The sequence below is a fragment of the Cebus imitator genome, unplaced genomic scaffold (assembly GCF_001604975.1).
Source record: "Cebus imitator isolate Cc_AM_T3 unplaced genomic scaffold, Cebus_imitator-1.0 Scaffold733, whole genome shotgun sequence".
Taxonomy (NCBI): domain Eukaryota; kingdom Metazoa; phylum Chordata; class Mammalia; order Primates; family Cebidae; genus Cebus; species Cebus imitator.
Genome location: NW_016108048.1, coordinates 350,808 through 366,260, shown reverse-complemented (window position 1 = coordinate 366,260; position 15,453 = coordinate 350,808). Strand labels below are relative to the sequence as shown.

The 15,453-nt window shown below is 40.2% G+C and overlaps 1 protein-coding gene across 1 annotated transcript in view; it reads left to right on the top strand.

Annotated features, from left to right (window-relative positions):
- ZRSR2 (zinc finger CCCH-type, RNA binding motif and serine/arginine rich 2) overlaps positions 1-15,453 on the top strand; it is a 36,189-nt gene that overhangs the window by 3,669 nt on the left and 17,067 nt on the right. Inside the window, exons 3-5 of the mRNA XM_017519285.2 lie at positions 6,935-7,016; positions 12,874-12,982; positions 13,289-13,375. Coding sequence (XP_017374774.1) covers positions 6,935-7,016; positions 12,874-12,982; positions 13,289-13,375 — 278 coding nt within the window. The remainder of the gene's footprint in view (positions 1-6,934; positions 7,017-12,873; positions 12,983-13,288; positions 13,376-15,453) is intronic.

Here is a 15,453-nt window from a genome sequence, read left to right as displayed (position 1 = left end):
TTCTAGGTCCTTGAGGAATCGCCACACTGTCTTCCACAATGGTTGAACTAATTTACACTCCCACCAACAGTGTAAAAGTGTTCCTATTTCTCCACATCCTCTCCAGCATCTGTTGATCCTAGATAATTCTTGAAATCCAGAGACCATGGCCTCAAGTAACTAGGATTCTTAGGGCTTGAGAAACATAGCCATAGAGGTTTTATTTACCATTGGAGTTCCCAAGTAATTATTTTAGTGTTAGTACTTGGGATATTTAGAATGGAAGGAGCAGTGTGTTTACCTGCAACCTGTGTTAGCATTTCTCTCTTACTAGTTAAAAACTCATCCACTAGAGGTAGAACAAAGCATCAGGGATAAAAGTAAAAATAGGATAGGTTGGAGTTATTGAGGCCCTTATTGTACTTCCTCTCTCCCCTCTTGAAATTTTCAGTTACTTTACTTTGTTCATTTAACTGTTTTATTCTAACATACTTTAAAAAAAAAAAAAAACTTCTTCCTCTTTTTCGTTTCCTGCACTAAATCCTATAACAGCTGGTATTTGTATTGTTTTGATTTTTTTTTTCCCTTTTTACTTAGCAAGGTGTGTTCAGAATGAGCCTCTGTGGAGAGTCAGGCCAGTCGTGTCCCATGGTAGTTTCGTCCATTAAAGTATCCAGGTCACTGGTCTGTCAAGATTATATAACTAACGGCATATCCAAGACAAAGCACCTGTCTCTGCACTTCTGCTTCTAGTTTTTCCCACTCCACCTCACAATTCTTTGCCTAGTGGTACTTCATGAATACTGTAGACTATGGAACATTGCTCTTTTTTTTTTTTTTTTGAGATGGAGTTTTGTTCTCTCGCCCAGACTGGAGTGCAATGGCATGATCTCGGCTCAGTGCAGCCTCCACCTCCCAGGCTCAAGCGATTCTTCTGCCGCAGCCTCCCAAGTAACTGGGATTACAGGCACCTGCCATCATGCCTGGCTAATTTTTGTACTTTTGTAGAGACAGGGTTTCACCTTGTTGGCCAGACTGATCTTGAACTCCTGACCTCAGGTGATCTGCCTGTGTTGGCTTCTCAAAGTGCTGGGATTACAGGTGTGAGCCACTGCACCAGCCAGGAACACTGCTGTTTATTGTAGCACATATTGGATGAGCAGACATTACCCAGAAGGCTAGAATGTTGAGTGTTATGGTGAGAGCGCCTTGGCAAATGATTGGTAGAAGTTTCTGGAATAGTGAGCTCTTAATTACAGATAGTTTCTTTGGCACCCGGTTCTACTTGAGATAACCTGAAACAAGCCACCTTTTCAGAAATTAAGATATTAAAAGCAAATTGCAAAACTGTATGATTCTGTGCGTACAGTTACATGTACAGGTTGAGTATCCCTTTATCTGAAATGTTTGCATTATATTTACCAATTGAGCATCTCAAATCCAAAAATCCAAAATACGAAATACTCCAGTGAACATTTCCTTTGAGAATTGTTGGCACTCAGAATATTTTCAATTTTTGGATTTGGGGTGCTCAACCTGTATAATACCATTGGATATACATTTGATCCCTGAACAATGTGGGAGTTAGGGACACTGACCGCCCCCAACCACTGCGGCCCTCCGCACAGTCGAAAATTTGTGTATAACTTTTCACTCCCCCCAAACTTAACTATTAAGAACCTATTGTTGACTGTAAACCTTGCCAATAACATAAACAGTTGATTAACACATACTTTTATTTTTTTTGAGTCGGAGTCTCTCTCTGTCCCCCAGGCTGGAGTGCAATGGCATGATCTTGGCTCACCGTAACGTCTGTCTCCCGGGTTCAAGCAATTCTCCTGCCTCAGCCCCCCAAGTAGCTGGGATTACAGGCGCCTATCACCACGCCCAGCTAATTATTTTTTATTTTTTATTTTTTCTTGAGACAGGGTTTCACCATATTGGCCAGGCTTGTCTCTTGGCCAGGCTGGTCTCAAACTTCTGACCTTGTGATCTGCCCGCCCCGGCCTCCCAAAGTGCTGGAATTACAGGCATGAGCCACCATGCCCGGCCATAACACATACTTTGTATGTTATATATGTATTATATACCATATTCTTATAATAAAGTAAGCTAGAGAAAAGAATGTTACTAAGAAAATCATGAGGAATAGAAAATATATTTACCACTCATTAAATGGAAGTGGATCATCATAAAGGTCTTCATTCTCCTTGTCTTCATGTTGAGTAGGCTGAGGAGGAAGAAGAGGTCTTGCTGTCTCGGGTGACAGAGGCAGAAGAGGTAGAGGAGGTGGAAGAGAAGGCAAGAGGGTAGACACATTTGGTGTAACTTTGCAGAAATACATTATAATTTCTGTCTGACATTTTTGCTTTTTCATTTCTCTAAGAATGTTTCTATAAAGTTCCAATTCTTCCACCATTTGCTTTAGTTTTAATGTGTTCATTTTCAGTTTAGATGGTTCCATAAAAAAAGTCAAAAGCAGTCTTGAATGATTGACACTTCTGCCAGATTGTCTAGTGTCAGTTTGTTTTCTGGCACTGCTTCTCCTAAGTTTTCTTCCTCATCACCTTGCACTGGAAGACTCATCCCCATCAAATGGACTTTTGTTAATTACTTTGGTGTGGTATCTGTTAGCTCTTGAATTTCTCCAAGATTTATATCTTGAAACCCTTCACCCGAACTCCCTTGCACTTTTTTTTTCCATATCCACAATATCCACAATCTCTTTCGTGATTTCCTTGATTGGCTCTGTCTTAAGTCCTGTGAAGCAATACACAATATCTGGACACAGTTTTTTCTCCAGCAGGACTTTGTTTTCGGCTTGATGATTTTCATGGCTTTTTCTTTCCTTTTTTTTCTTTTGAGATGGAGTCTTGCTCTGTCCCCTAGGCTGTAGTGCTGTGACATGATCTCGGCTCACTGCAACCTCTGCCTCCCAGGAGTTCAAGCAACTCTCCTGCCTCAGCCTCCTGAGTAGCCGGGATTACAGGTGCGTACCACCACACCCAGCTAATTTTGTATTTTTAGTAGAGATGGGCTTTCACCATGTTGGTCAGGCTGGTCTCGAACTCCTGACCTCGTGATCTTCCCGCCTTGGCCTTCCAAAGTACTGGGATTACAGGCGTGAGCCACTGCACCTGGCCTTTCATGGCTTTTTCTATGACAACAATAACATCTTCAGAGGTATAATCTTTAAACACTTTCTTGATGCTCTCTCTGTTAGAGTTCTCTTCCATATCATTGACAGTCCTTTCTATCGAGTACCACATGTAATGAGCTTTAGAGGTTTTTGTAACCCCCTGGTCTGGAGGCTGAACTAGCAACATTGTGTTTGGGGGAAAGTAGACCACTTTGACGCCTTCAGTGTTGAACTCATGGGGTTCTGGGTGGCCAGGGGCATTGTCCAATATTAAAAGAATTTTAAAAGCCAGTTCCTTACTGAGAAGTCTTGACTTCAGGGACAAAGCATCAGCAGAACCAATTCAGAAAAAGGATTTCCATTATCCAGCCCTTCTAGTTGTGCAACCAAAGGACAGGCAGCTGGTGCTTATCTTTTCCTTCAAGGATTGGGGGTGGAGCTTAGCAGCTTTATAGATAAGGGCAGTCCTGATCATAAACTCCACTATGTTTACATGAAACAGTAGAGTTAGCCTGTCTTTTTGCTTAAAATCCTGCTACTTGCTTCTCTTCCTAACTACTAAATGTCCTTTGTGGCATTTTTCTAGAATAGGATACTTTCATTTCCATCAAAAACTTGTTCAGGCCAGGCGCCGTGGCTCACACCTGTAGTCCCAGCACTTTGGGAGGCCAAGGCAGGTAGATCATGAGGTCGGGAATTTGAGATCAGCCTGGCCAACATGGTGAGATCCCGTCTCTACTAAAAATACAAAAATTAGCCAGGCGTCGTGGTATGCATCTGTAATCCCAGCTACTTGAGAGGCTGAGGCAGAAGAATTGCTTGAACCGGGAGGCAGAAGTTGCAGTGAGCCAAGATCGTGTCACTGCACTTTAGCCTGGACAACAGAGCAAGGCTCCGTCTCAAAACAAAACAAAACAAACCTGTTCCTGCAGATATTCTTTCTCCTCAATGATTTTCTTTTTCTTTCTTTCTTCCCTTCTCTTCCCTTCCGTCCCCTCCCCTCCCTTCCCCTCCCCTCCCCTCCCCTCCCCTCCCCTCCTTCTCTTTCTTTTCTTTTCCTTTGTTTTATTTTATTTTATTTCTTCTTTCAACAGAGTTTTGCTCTTGTTGCCTAGGCTGTAATGCAGTACACGATTTTGGCTCACTGCAACCTCCGCCTGTCAAGCAACTCTCCTGCCTCAGCCTTCCGAGTAGCTGGGATTACAGGCATGCACCACCACATCCAACTAATTTTTGGATTTTTAGTAGAGACATGGTTTCACCATGTTGGCCAGGTTGGTCTCGAATTCCTGACCTCAGGTGATCCGCCTGCCTCAGCCTCCCAAAATGCTGGGATTACAGGCATGAGTCACTGTACACAGTCCTGCATTAACTTTTTATGATAGATTTGTATCTATGATAGCAAATGATAAAATAGGCTAGTATGTACATTTATTTTATGCATTCATGACATACCTTTTCCTAAATTTTTTTCAGTATTTCTAGGCTATGCCACTTATCTGCTATTTTTTTTCAAATTGTTACAAATCTCCCCTAAATGTTACAGTGTGTTTATTGAAAAAAATCTGTATTTAAATAGACCAAGGCTGTTAAAACCTGTATTGTTCAAGGGTCAACTGTATCGTATTTACATGTATTGCATGTATCTGATTGTACACGGGAAAATGCTGTACCCAGAACTGTTAGCAATCACTTCTGTGGAGTATATGAGCTTGATTTCAAGGCGATGGGAGTTGAGTGAGTCAGTCAACAGATATTTGTGAGTGTCAGCTGCGTCTGTGCCCTGTCTAATCTATCAGCGTACCTCTGCAGGTAAGTCGGCCATATCCTCTGTGCCAGGTTCTTTGGCCCTTTAAGTACATTAGATCGTCTAATTATCTGAACAATTAAATATTATTCTATGTGATTGAGAACTTATTCTACATTTGTTGCCTATTTTAATTCCAGTTGCTGAAATAATAAAGTTTACTTACTTAAGACAAATTATTGTAATTATCTAGGACTGGATGAGCCTTCAGTTAGAACTCTACTCAACGCCTGTGACAAACACAGACTCTTGTTTCTTTAAGCCTGACATCTGTTACATTTCTTTAAGATCATTTCAATATTCCATTTCTCTTCCATTTTCGCTGATTTTTTTCCCCAAATTTTGAATAGAAGAGGATGTGAATGTCTATTCTATTAAAAGTTATTTTTTCATGTTTTTATTTGGAAAATGTTCTAATCTACAGAAAGTCGAAAAAAATAGCACAATAAATATCCATGAATCCTTCAGCAAGATTTGCCAGTTGTTAATATTTGGCCGGCCTGCTTGCCTTCCTTCCTTCCTTTTTTCCTTCCTTCCTCTCTCTCTCTCTTTCTTTCATTTCTCTCTCTTTTTTCTTTCTCTCTCTCTCTTTATTTAAAAAGATACATATATAGAACATTTTTTCTGAACCTTTTGGATGGCAGTTGCAGATAGCAGCATCTCACCCCTAAATTCTTAAGCCTGCAACTCCTAAAAATAAGGACATTGTCTCACAGAACCACAATGCCAAACTTGCACCTGAGTACATGAGCAGTAATTCAATGGTATGATATACAGGCCATATTTAGACTTCCCCAAACCAGGTTGATTGTTTTGAGAAACTCAAGCCGGTTATCTTGTGGAATGCCCTGCATTCTGGATTATTCTATCTTCCCATGATGAACTTCAGGTGACAACGCTCGTTAGAACAAAAGATTACAGCGCGGCTGTTGTAAACTTCTTATTGCATACATCATGAGACCTATCATGTCAGGCTGTTGCACTCCCGGTGATGCTAACTGTGGTTAAAGTGTTACCCACTCAGATCGCTCCATTATAAAGCTGCATTTTTTTTTCTTTTGTAATTAGTCCTCATTTCTGGGGTGATATGTTGAGATAGTGTGAATATCCTCTTCCCAGCAAGCTTTCATTCAATGTGTGTGTGTGTGCGTGTGTGTATGTATGTGTTTTGAGATGGAGTTTTGCTGTTGTTGCTCAGGCTGGAGTGCAATGGCATGGTGTGGGCTCACCACAACCTCCGCCTCCTGGGTTCAAGCGATTCTCCTGCCTCAGCCTCCCTAGTAGCTGGGATTACAGGATGCGCCACCATGCCAGCTAATTTTGTGTTTTTAGTAGAAACAGGGTTCCTTCATGTTGGTCAAACTGGTTTTGAACTCCCAACCTTAGGTGATCCGCCCGCCTCGGCCTCCCAGAGTGCTGGGATTACAGGTGTGAGCCACCACACCTGGCCTCATTCAATGTTTTTAATATCTTTGTCTAAATTTTTACAGTGGGGGTTGCAAAAGTGATGATTTATCCACTTAAGTTTTTCTACATTTTTTAGTTGCCATTCTTCTATAAAGATAGATGTTCCTTTCCATACCCCCACCACCTTTTTTTTTTTTTNTTTTTGAGATGGAGTTTTGCTCTTGTTGCCCAGGCTGGGGTGCAATGGCATGATCTTGGTTCATTGCAACCTCTGTCTCCCGGCTTTAAGTGATTCTCCTCCCTCAGCCTCCAGAGTAGCTGGGTGACAGGCACCTGCCACCACGCCCAGCTAATTTCCTTTTTAAGTATAATTGTGGAATCATTGATTAATTGTTAGATGTAATGTGCTATCCACTACCATTATTGTCCTTTTTGATGCTTGCGTTGTACCAAATAAGGGTGATTAGAGACCTTCTTGTTAGAAGGTTTTAGAAAGATTTATACCATAATTTTAAACATTAACGATTACATGTATTTTTTTCCAAAATTTTTGACCAAGAATTTGTAGTGCTCAGTTTAATAAAACATTTAAATTCCTTTAGGACTCTCACAGAAGGAGGAGGAGGAGGACACTTTTATTGAAGAACAACAACTTGAAGAAGAGAAGCTATTGGAAAGAGAGAGGTCAGCGATAATTGAAACACTTAAAGTGAATGAAGTTATTTTATTGGAATATTATCAGCCTTTACTAACCAGTACCAGTCTTCTGTATAAAATCTTGTATAAAATAGGTCTTATAAAATACCCTGTATAAATTATTTAAAACTATAGTTGATGGGCTAAAACTAGATGCTATTTTTTTTTAATGGAAGTACTTTTAACTGTTTTTGCTAATTTGTAATTGTTTTGAAACAGAAAAAAGAAATAATTAACAAATGTAAAAGGGGAAAGGGTTTTAACAATTGCAACACACCCAAAGATAGCCACTGTTAAGAAAGAAAAAAGGAACTGTAAATGTACTTTACATGTGTCTTTCTATAATGGGATGATATTTATACATGTTTTTCTATAAATTACACTCTTGTAAGTATGTAGTGCATTTATTTCAGTCCTGATGCAGGGATCTAATTAACTGTTTCAATGGCAATACAAGGCTGGGTATGCTGGCTCACGCCTGTAATCCCAGCACTTTGGGAGGCCGAGGCGGGTGGATAACAAGGTCAGGAGTTCAAGACCAGCCTGGCCAACATGGTGAAACCCCATCTCTACCAAAAATACAAAAATTAGCTGGGCATGGTGGCGCACGCCTTAATCCCAGCTTCTTGGGAGGCTGAGGCACGAGAATAGCTTGAACCGGGACCCAAGAGGCAGAGGTTGCAGTGAGCCGAGATTGCGCCACTGAACTCCAGCCTGGGCTACAGAGCGAGACTCCGTCTGAAAAAAAAAAAAAAAAGGCAATACAGTACCTACTGCACAGATGTAGCATAATTTATGTGCTAGTCATAGTTTATTCATTCATAAATTATAGCTCTCTACTGATGGACTTTCAGGTTATATTGGTCTTTTACTCATATGTAAAAAGTTGCAGTGAGCGGCTAGGTGCGGTGGCTCATGCCTGTAATCCCAGAACTTTGGGAGGCTGAGGTGGGTGGATCACGAGGTCAGGAGTTCAAGATCAGTCTGGCCAAGATGGTGAAACCCCGTCTCTACTAAAAATACAAAAATTAGCTAGGCGTGTTGGTGTACGCCTGTAATCCCTGCTACTCAGGAGGCTGAGGCAGAAGAATCACTTGAACCTGGGGGTCGGTGTAGGGTCCAGCCCTACAGGGTCCCATGAGCCCCTCTCTACAGGTGTGGAGACAAGAAACTGAAAATAAAAGACACAAGACACCAAGAAAGAGAAAACAGAGTTTGGGCCCAGGGATCTACTGCCAACCAAAGCACGGAGTCAGGCAGTGACCTCGAGTGCCTGGACACTCTGACTTTTATTGAGTACAAAGCAGGGGGAAGGGTAGGTAGGATAGGTAATGCTGGTCAGTGATAGGGTCAGATAAATCACCTATCTTGGAGACAGGGGCCAAAACTTTGAAGATGCCAAGGTGAGGAGAGAACTCAAGGCGTCAGTACTTTTTTCATACTTGTCAAGAAATAACAAGGTCACTAAGATTTATGTTACTATTACTAATTCTTATCTTCTAAGGAAAAGAGGAACCAGGTGCAGAAGCAGAACTTGAAAGTAGACATGGAACATGACCGCTGAAGCACAGCACCACATAGAGACAATTAAGTCCCTGGATGTCTGTGGGCCTTTCTGACAGCTTACCACAAGAGCTTGGAAGGCGGAGTTTTCTCCTCACTCCACAGAGGAAGGAGATGTCTCGACCATCTTGGACGTGTCCTTCCCTTGCTGGCTAAACAGCCGGTGCTTTCACAGCGCTGACACTGTCACACAGCCAAGGCATCCCCCAGCAGCCCTTAAGCGGGTATGACAGAGGACTTAGAGCATCTTGCCTTAGGGTCACCTCTTTTCCAATGCCACTTCAGTCCCATTCTTCTTGACCTGAGACTTATTAGTAAGATTAAAGATTCTATGATTATATAGATGTATGTATTTATGATTACATATGAATAGCTATGTGATTATGATTATATATATAGGAATAACTATATAACTATATCTCTAATTGGTTTCTAATTCTATGTTTATATGAGAACATGCTGAGGCTTCAGACCCTTGCCTCTCCTGTAGGGGGGTTTCCCCCCAACAGGGCGGAGGTTGCAGTGAGCCGAGATCGCACCACCGCACTCCAGCCTGGGTGACAGAGCAAGACTCTGTCTCAAAAAAAAAAAAAAAAAGTTGCAGTAGGCATCCATGCTTATATATCCTTGGTAATTGTCCAATTATTTCCTTAGGAAAATGACTAGAAATGAAATTGTTGGAATCAAAGCATAAGTCCATGTAAAATGTAGATGGCCAGGTAGAAGGGCTTCCTGGTTTGCAGTTTGCAGCCCCTCTGGCAGTGAATATAGGGGTCCATCTCCCCACACCTTCACTCATACTAGGCATTATCAATTTATAAAACTTCTATAATGAAAAGTTATATTTCATTGTTTCAAATGCACATTTCTGAATTAGGTAGAGTATCTTTTTTTATGTTTTATTACCTATTTGTAGATTGCTCAAGCCTCACACCTTTCTCTTTTGGGATACATATTTTTTTTTTTTAATGTTTTTTGTTTGTTTTTGAGACAGAGTATTGCTCTGTTGCCAGGCTGGAGTGCAGTGGCGCGATCTTGACTCATTGCAATCTCCGCCTCCCAGCTCAAGCGATTCACCTGCCTCACCCTCCTGAGTAGCTGGGACTACAGGCACACAGCCCCACACCCAGCTAATTTTTTTTGTATTTTTAGTAGAGACAGGGTTTCATCATGTTAGCCAGGATGGTCCCGATCTCTTGACCTTGTGATCCGCCTGCCTTGGCTTCCTAAAGTGCTGGGATTACAGGTGTGAGCCACCATGCCCAGCCTTCTTAATTTGTTTTGTAAGCAATTTTATTACTTGATTAAGGATATTAATCCTTTGTTATATGTGTGATGTATACTCGTTTGTCATCATCAGTCCTAACTTGGCTTACTGCATTTCTCACCGTGATTTGATTCTCATGTCATTGACTTTCATCATGATATCTGATTTTGGTGTCTGGCTGAAAAAGTCTCCTCTATTCCAAGATGATGAAAATATTCTGCTAATTTTTCTCTTTATATTTTTATGGGGTGGTTTTTGGTTTTTAAAGAAAATGTGGCACACACTAGTTTGAATGTATTTAGTGCCACTCAGCTGTACACTTGAAAAGGAGAAAAAACCTTATAGGCATTCTTCAGCTATTTAGTACTTTCACTGGAAATGTTGCTTCTTTTTTTGTAATTGATTCCTTTTGTTTCCCTAAGCACATAAATAGGTGGAATTATCAAAATGCCAAAAATATGAAAATAAAAGAGGAGCAGTGATTGAGAAGAACATGGAATTGGATTCAGCCAGACCCAAGTTCCAGATCTGTCCCAGCTCACTAGCTGTGTTCAAATTTCCTTCTTTCTTTCTCTCTCTTTCTTTCTTTCTTTCTTTCTTTCTTTCTTTCTTTCTTTCTTTCTTTCTTTCTTTCTTTCTTTTTCTTTCTTTCTCTCTCTCTCTCTCTTTCTTTCTCTTTCTTTCTTTCTTTCTTTCTCTCTGTCTCTCTCTCTTTCTTTCTCTCTTTCTTTCTCTCTTTCTTTTCTCTCTTTCTTTTCTTTCTTTCTTTCTTTCTTTCTTCTTCAGTAGAGACAGGGTTTCACCGTTTTGGCCAGACTGGCCTTGAATTCCTGACCTGTGATCTGCCCACCTTGGCCTCCCAAAGTGCTGGGATTACAGGCGTGAGCCACTGCACCCGACTGTGTTCAAATTTCTTAATCTCTCTAAGCTTCTATTTCCTTGTCTTTAATATGGAGATAAAATCAATCATAATATCTATCTCACAGAATTGTGACGATTAAATGAGGTGATGGATGTATAGTGTTGAACAGTGTCAGCAGATAGGAGGTGCTGTAATAGCTCTAGTTCTTTTTATTATAGGTTTCTGTTATGATGAAGACAATATATATGGTATGAAATAAGAAAGTAATTTTTTTTCATTTATTTGAAATGCTTCTTTTAAATCACATACATGTATGTATCTTTGTGCTCCTTTGATCTTTATTTCTTTATGAGTTGCATACCATTTAAATTATTGTTGAAAAGCAAGAAAATTATGTAAAAATACTGTATGGCATTATGTCCTATTTTAAAGCAGATGAATATTCAAGTTATTAAATTTTAAAGTTTTAACATTTTACTTTTTTGTGGTCTCAATTTATATACCATTTGGTTTAGTTATATACAATTAGGTTTTTCAAAAGATTAATAAATCAGAGTTGTGCACATGGAAACATCTATATGGTACCCTCACACATGGCATAGGAACACTGATATATGCAATGTAGCAGCCTCTGCCATGGCTAAAAGATGTGTTCCTGGAATCTTTATTTGGAAATGTAATATATTTTATTTAAAATTGTGGTTAGGTCCCCATACTAGACATAAAACTTTACTGAACTAATGCTGGTGAAGTAATGCAGGAAAATTTCTCATATTTCATTTCCCCTTTATAAATTCAGTAGAAAAATGAATTTTGGGTCCTAAACACCTGATTGGCAAGTAGACTTCGGAAATCGAACCCCCCACCTTTAAATTAGAAACTTATGATATTGGATGTCTGAGCCACTTGCCACTTTAAGGTAATAGCACTCATTATAATTGGTCATTTAAAAAATAGACTTGACACTCGCTTATTGATTGATTGATTGAGGTGGAGCCTCACTCTGTCGCCCAGGCTGGAGTGCAGTGGTGTGATCTCGGCTCACTGCAACCTCCTGGGTTCAGGCAATTCTCTGCCTCAGCCACCCGAGTAGCTGAGATTACAGGTACGTGCCACTATACCTGGCTAATTTTTGTATATTTAGTAGAGGTGGGGGTTTCACCATTTTGGTCAGGCTGGTCTTGAACTCCTGGACTCGCAATCCACACCTGGCTGACGCTTGCTAATTTATTTTATAACTTCGTTTCTTAAAACCTGTAGCTTTATTTTAAAAAGATGATAATAATGTACTTTTATTTTCCTTCTTTTGGCAGTTCAGGTGTTTGGAGGCAAACCACAGGAGTCTCTTAACTGTGTGGAGTCGTAGTCCAGAGGTTTATGGCAGAGGATGCTGGGTTTTTAGCATGCTACCATCATGGAATTGCTACTTTTCAGAATAGGGGCCAGGTGCAGTGGCTCACATCTGTAATCCCAGCACTTTGGGAGGCTGAGGCAGGTGGATCACTTGAGGTCAGGAGTTCAAGACCAGCCTGGCCAATGTGGCGAAACCCCATCTCTACTAAAAATGTAAAAATTAGCCAGACGTGGTGGCTGGCACGTGTAATCCCAGCTACTTGGGAGGCCGGGGTCAGGAGAATCACTTGAACCCAAGAGGCCAAGGTTGCAGTGAGCCTAGATCATGCCACTGCACTCCAACGTGGGCAACACAGCGAGACTCTGTCTCAAAAATAAATAAATAAATAAAAATAAATGCTTAGAATAGGAAGGGAAATGCTTTCTGAATGTGAAAAGGTGGATGTGGCTTTGAAACTTGCTGCCCATTTTATTGACACCTAAACGTCACTGTGATCAGTCTAGAGGGAAAGTCAGAGTGTACTTTTTTTCTGTAAAATATGTCACATCCATGTAGACTTATGAAATGTAGGAGGGATTTTAAGTTGTAACCCTTTAGGAAGATAGTTGCTTACACGTGGTGCTTTTCCAAAAGCTCTACTCTTCTCGTTCTCTTACCCCCACTTGATGGCCTTATAGAAAATAACTTTCATGATTTTTGAATCAGTCTCAAAACGTGTCATTTTGCTATCGTGTGTGTGTATGTGTATTTGTGGATTAATGCCCATTTCTTTTATCTGATTACATCATCATACGGATAGGCAAAGATTACATGAAGAGTGGTTGCTGAGAGAGCAGAAGGCACAAGAAGAATTCAGAATAAAGAAGGAAAAGGAAGAGGCAGCTAGAAAACGGCAAGAAGAACAAGAGGTACAGTGGGAATCACATAACTAGTGAACAAACTGATGACTTCACCATAATAACTCTTGTGAAGAGTTGCCTATCTTGGGAGGTTGCAGCGAGCCAATATCGTGCCATTGCACTCCAGCCTGGGCAACAGGAGCGAAGCTCCATCTCAAAAGAAAAAAAAAAAGAGTTGCCTATCTTGAACTTCTTAAAAAAAAAAGATCTTATCCAGTTTACTAGTATTTTTTAAATTTTTCATTTATGTGCCCTATATATGAAATGTTTTTAAAAAGCATCTGAAAAAAAGTTACTTTTTCTTCCCCTTTAAAGAGAAAGTTAAAGGAACAATGGGAAGAACAACAAAGGAAAGAGAGAGAAGAGGAGGAGCAGAAACGACAGGAGAAGAAAGAAAAAGAGGTGATTCCTGTCATGGGAGGATGAACGCATAGCATATCCTCTGAGTATACAGATGTGCCGTGTGATGGGTTTGATGAATAAGCTGTAGGCGTGTCAGAGTTTGGGTTTGTTTTTATTTTTTCTTGTCACTTCATTTGTTTGTTTGGAAAGAATCATATTTCAGTCTAGACATACACCAGAGTTCCCTTCTGATGCTCTTCTTTGGGTCTGTGCAGTGGCAGATTCCTTAAAGTTTTCTTCAGCTTTACCCTATTTACCCTTTCTACTGGGCATTGGCAAACATTGTAAAGGGCCAGATGGTAAATATTTTAGGCTTTATGGTTTGTCTGGTCTCTGTGGCAAACATCCAACTCTGCCAATGTACCCTGAAAGCAGCCATCAATAATATGTAAATAAATGGGTATGGCTGTGTTCCACGAAAGCTTTGTTTACAAAACAGGCAGCTGGCCCTTGCTTTATAGCAAGTTGTGTTTTTCTGAGGTTCTGCTATATATGAGTTGACTTCTTTAGAGAATAATATTTTGTTTTGTTTCCACATTTATTTAGGTCATAAGAGAACTGCTTATGACATGTCAGCAAGAATTAGAGGATTTAAAGAAATCAGGAACTCAAATACCGAGGAACTAGGAAATGTTTTTTGTTATTTGTATTAAATCTTGACTTCCTCTTCAACTTAGGCTATAAAGAAAATTGTAGCTAACACACTTGCTCATTTAAAAAAAACCTATAAGGCATATGTATGAAGATTGATTTGTTACGTTTTGCTGCTATTCCTTAACAGTATATTTATTTCAGAGGTATCACAGCTCATCTTCCCTTGAGTGATTCATCAGGATTTATCTTTTCTGTCATATAGCTAAATTTGAATAGCATACAATTGGATAATCACCTTATAATTGGGAAAAATACATGTGTCTTCACCGTAGTCAATATGGGGCAGAAACATCCTCCACAATTTTTGTTTTTTGTATCTCAAGCCATCAGTTAATTTCAATGCAGATTTTAGACAACCTTAAATGAACACATTTCCAAGTGAGGCATGATCACGCTAGGTTTTTAGGGGGCAGAAAAATTGTTTGGAGCTTGTCATTTGTTATAGAGAGGAATTAATTCCCATTTTAACAGTAGAGTGTTCCTCAGCTGAGGTCTTTCAGGAATTAGGTAACAGCTAAGGCTTGTTTTAAATGCTTTTGTTTAAGAGGACATCTGTGATACATTAAAGAGAAATGAGGGAAACGAAATAGATTCTAAGCTTATTAAAAGGAATCTGCAGTATGTGTTTCTGCTGTATTCTAGACACGTCTCTTGTGGACAGAGAGCAGTGAAAGACACAGTCCCTGCTCTCACTGAGTTATTTTTTATATGGGAGTGTAAGATGATAAGTAAGCAAAACAGATCATTCAAAATATGATCATATTAAGTGCTATGAAGAAATAAAGCAGAGAGTGATGTGATAGAGTAAGAATAGAGTTGTGCTTCTGTAGATTGCCTGGTCAAGGAAATCTCTGGGGAGGTGGTGTTTGCACTGACATCTGAGTGCAGAGATCTCAGCGAGAAGAGGCCTGAAGCTCAAAGGCTGAAAGAAGGCCATGGAGCCTAAAATCTAGAGTCCAAAGGAGAGAAGAGCAGTGGAGGAGGTTGGGGGAGGAGGGCAGTGGGGGGTAAGCAGTGTCAGATGATGGAGGGCTTCTTGGATTTGAAGGAGGAGTTTGGATTTTATGTTTCCTATAATGGGAAGCCATTGAAGGATTTTAACCAGGGAATGACTCTGTCTCATTTATATTTGTACCTTTTAACAGATCATTCTTTAAAAAAAAATTTTTTTTTTTGAGACAGTTTCATGCTGTCGCCCAGGCTGGAGTGCAGTGGCATGATCTATGCCTACTACAACCTCTGCCTCCCGGGTTCAAGCAATTCATGTGCCTCAGTCCCTCAAGTAGCTGGGATTACATGTGCCTGCTACCACATCGAGCTAATTTTTATTTTATTTATTTATTTTTTTTTTTGTTTTCTGTTTTTTGTGATGAAGTTTCGATCTTTTGCCCAGGCAGGAGTGCAGTGGCGTGATCTCGGCTCAC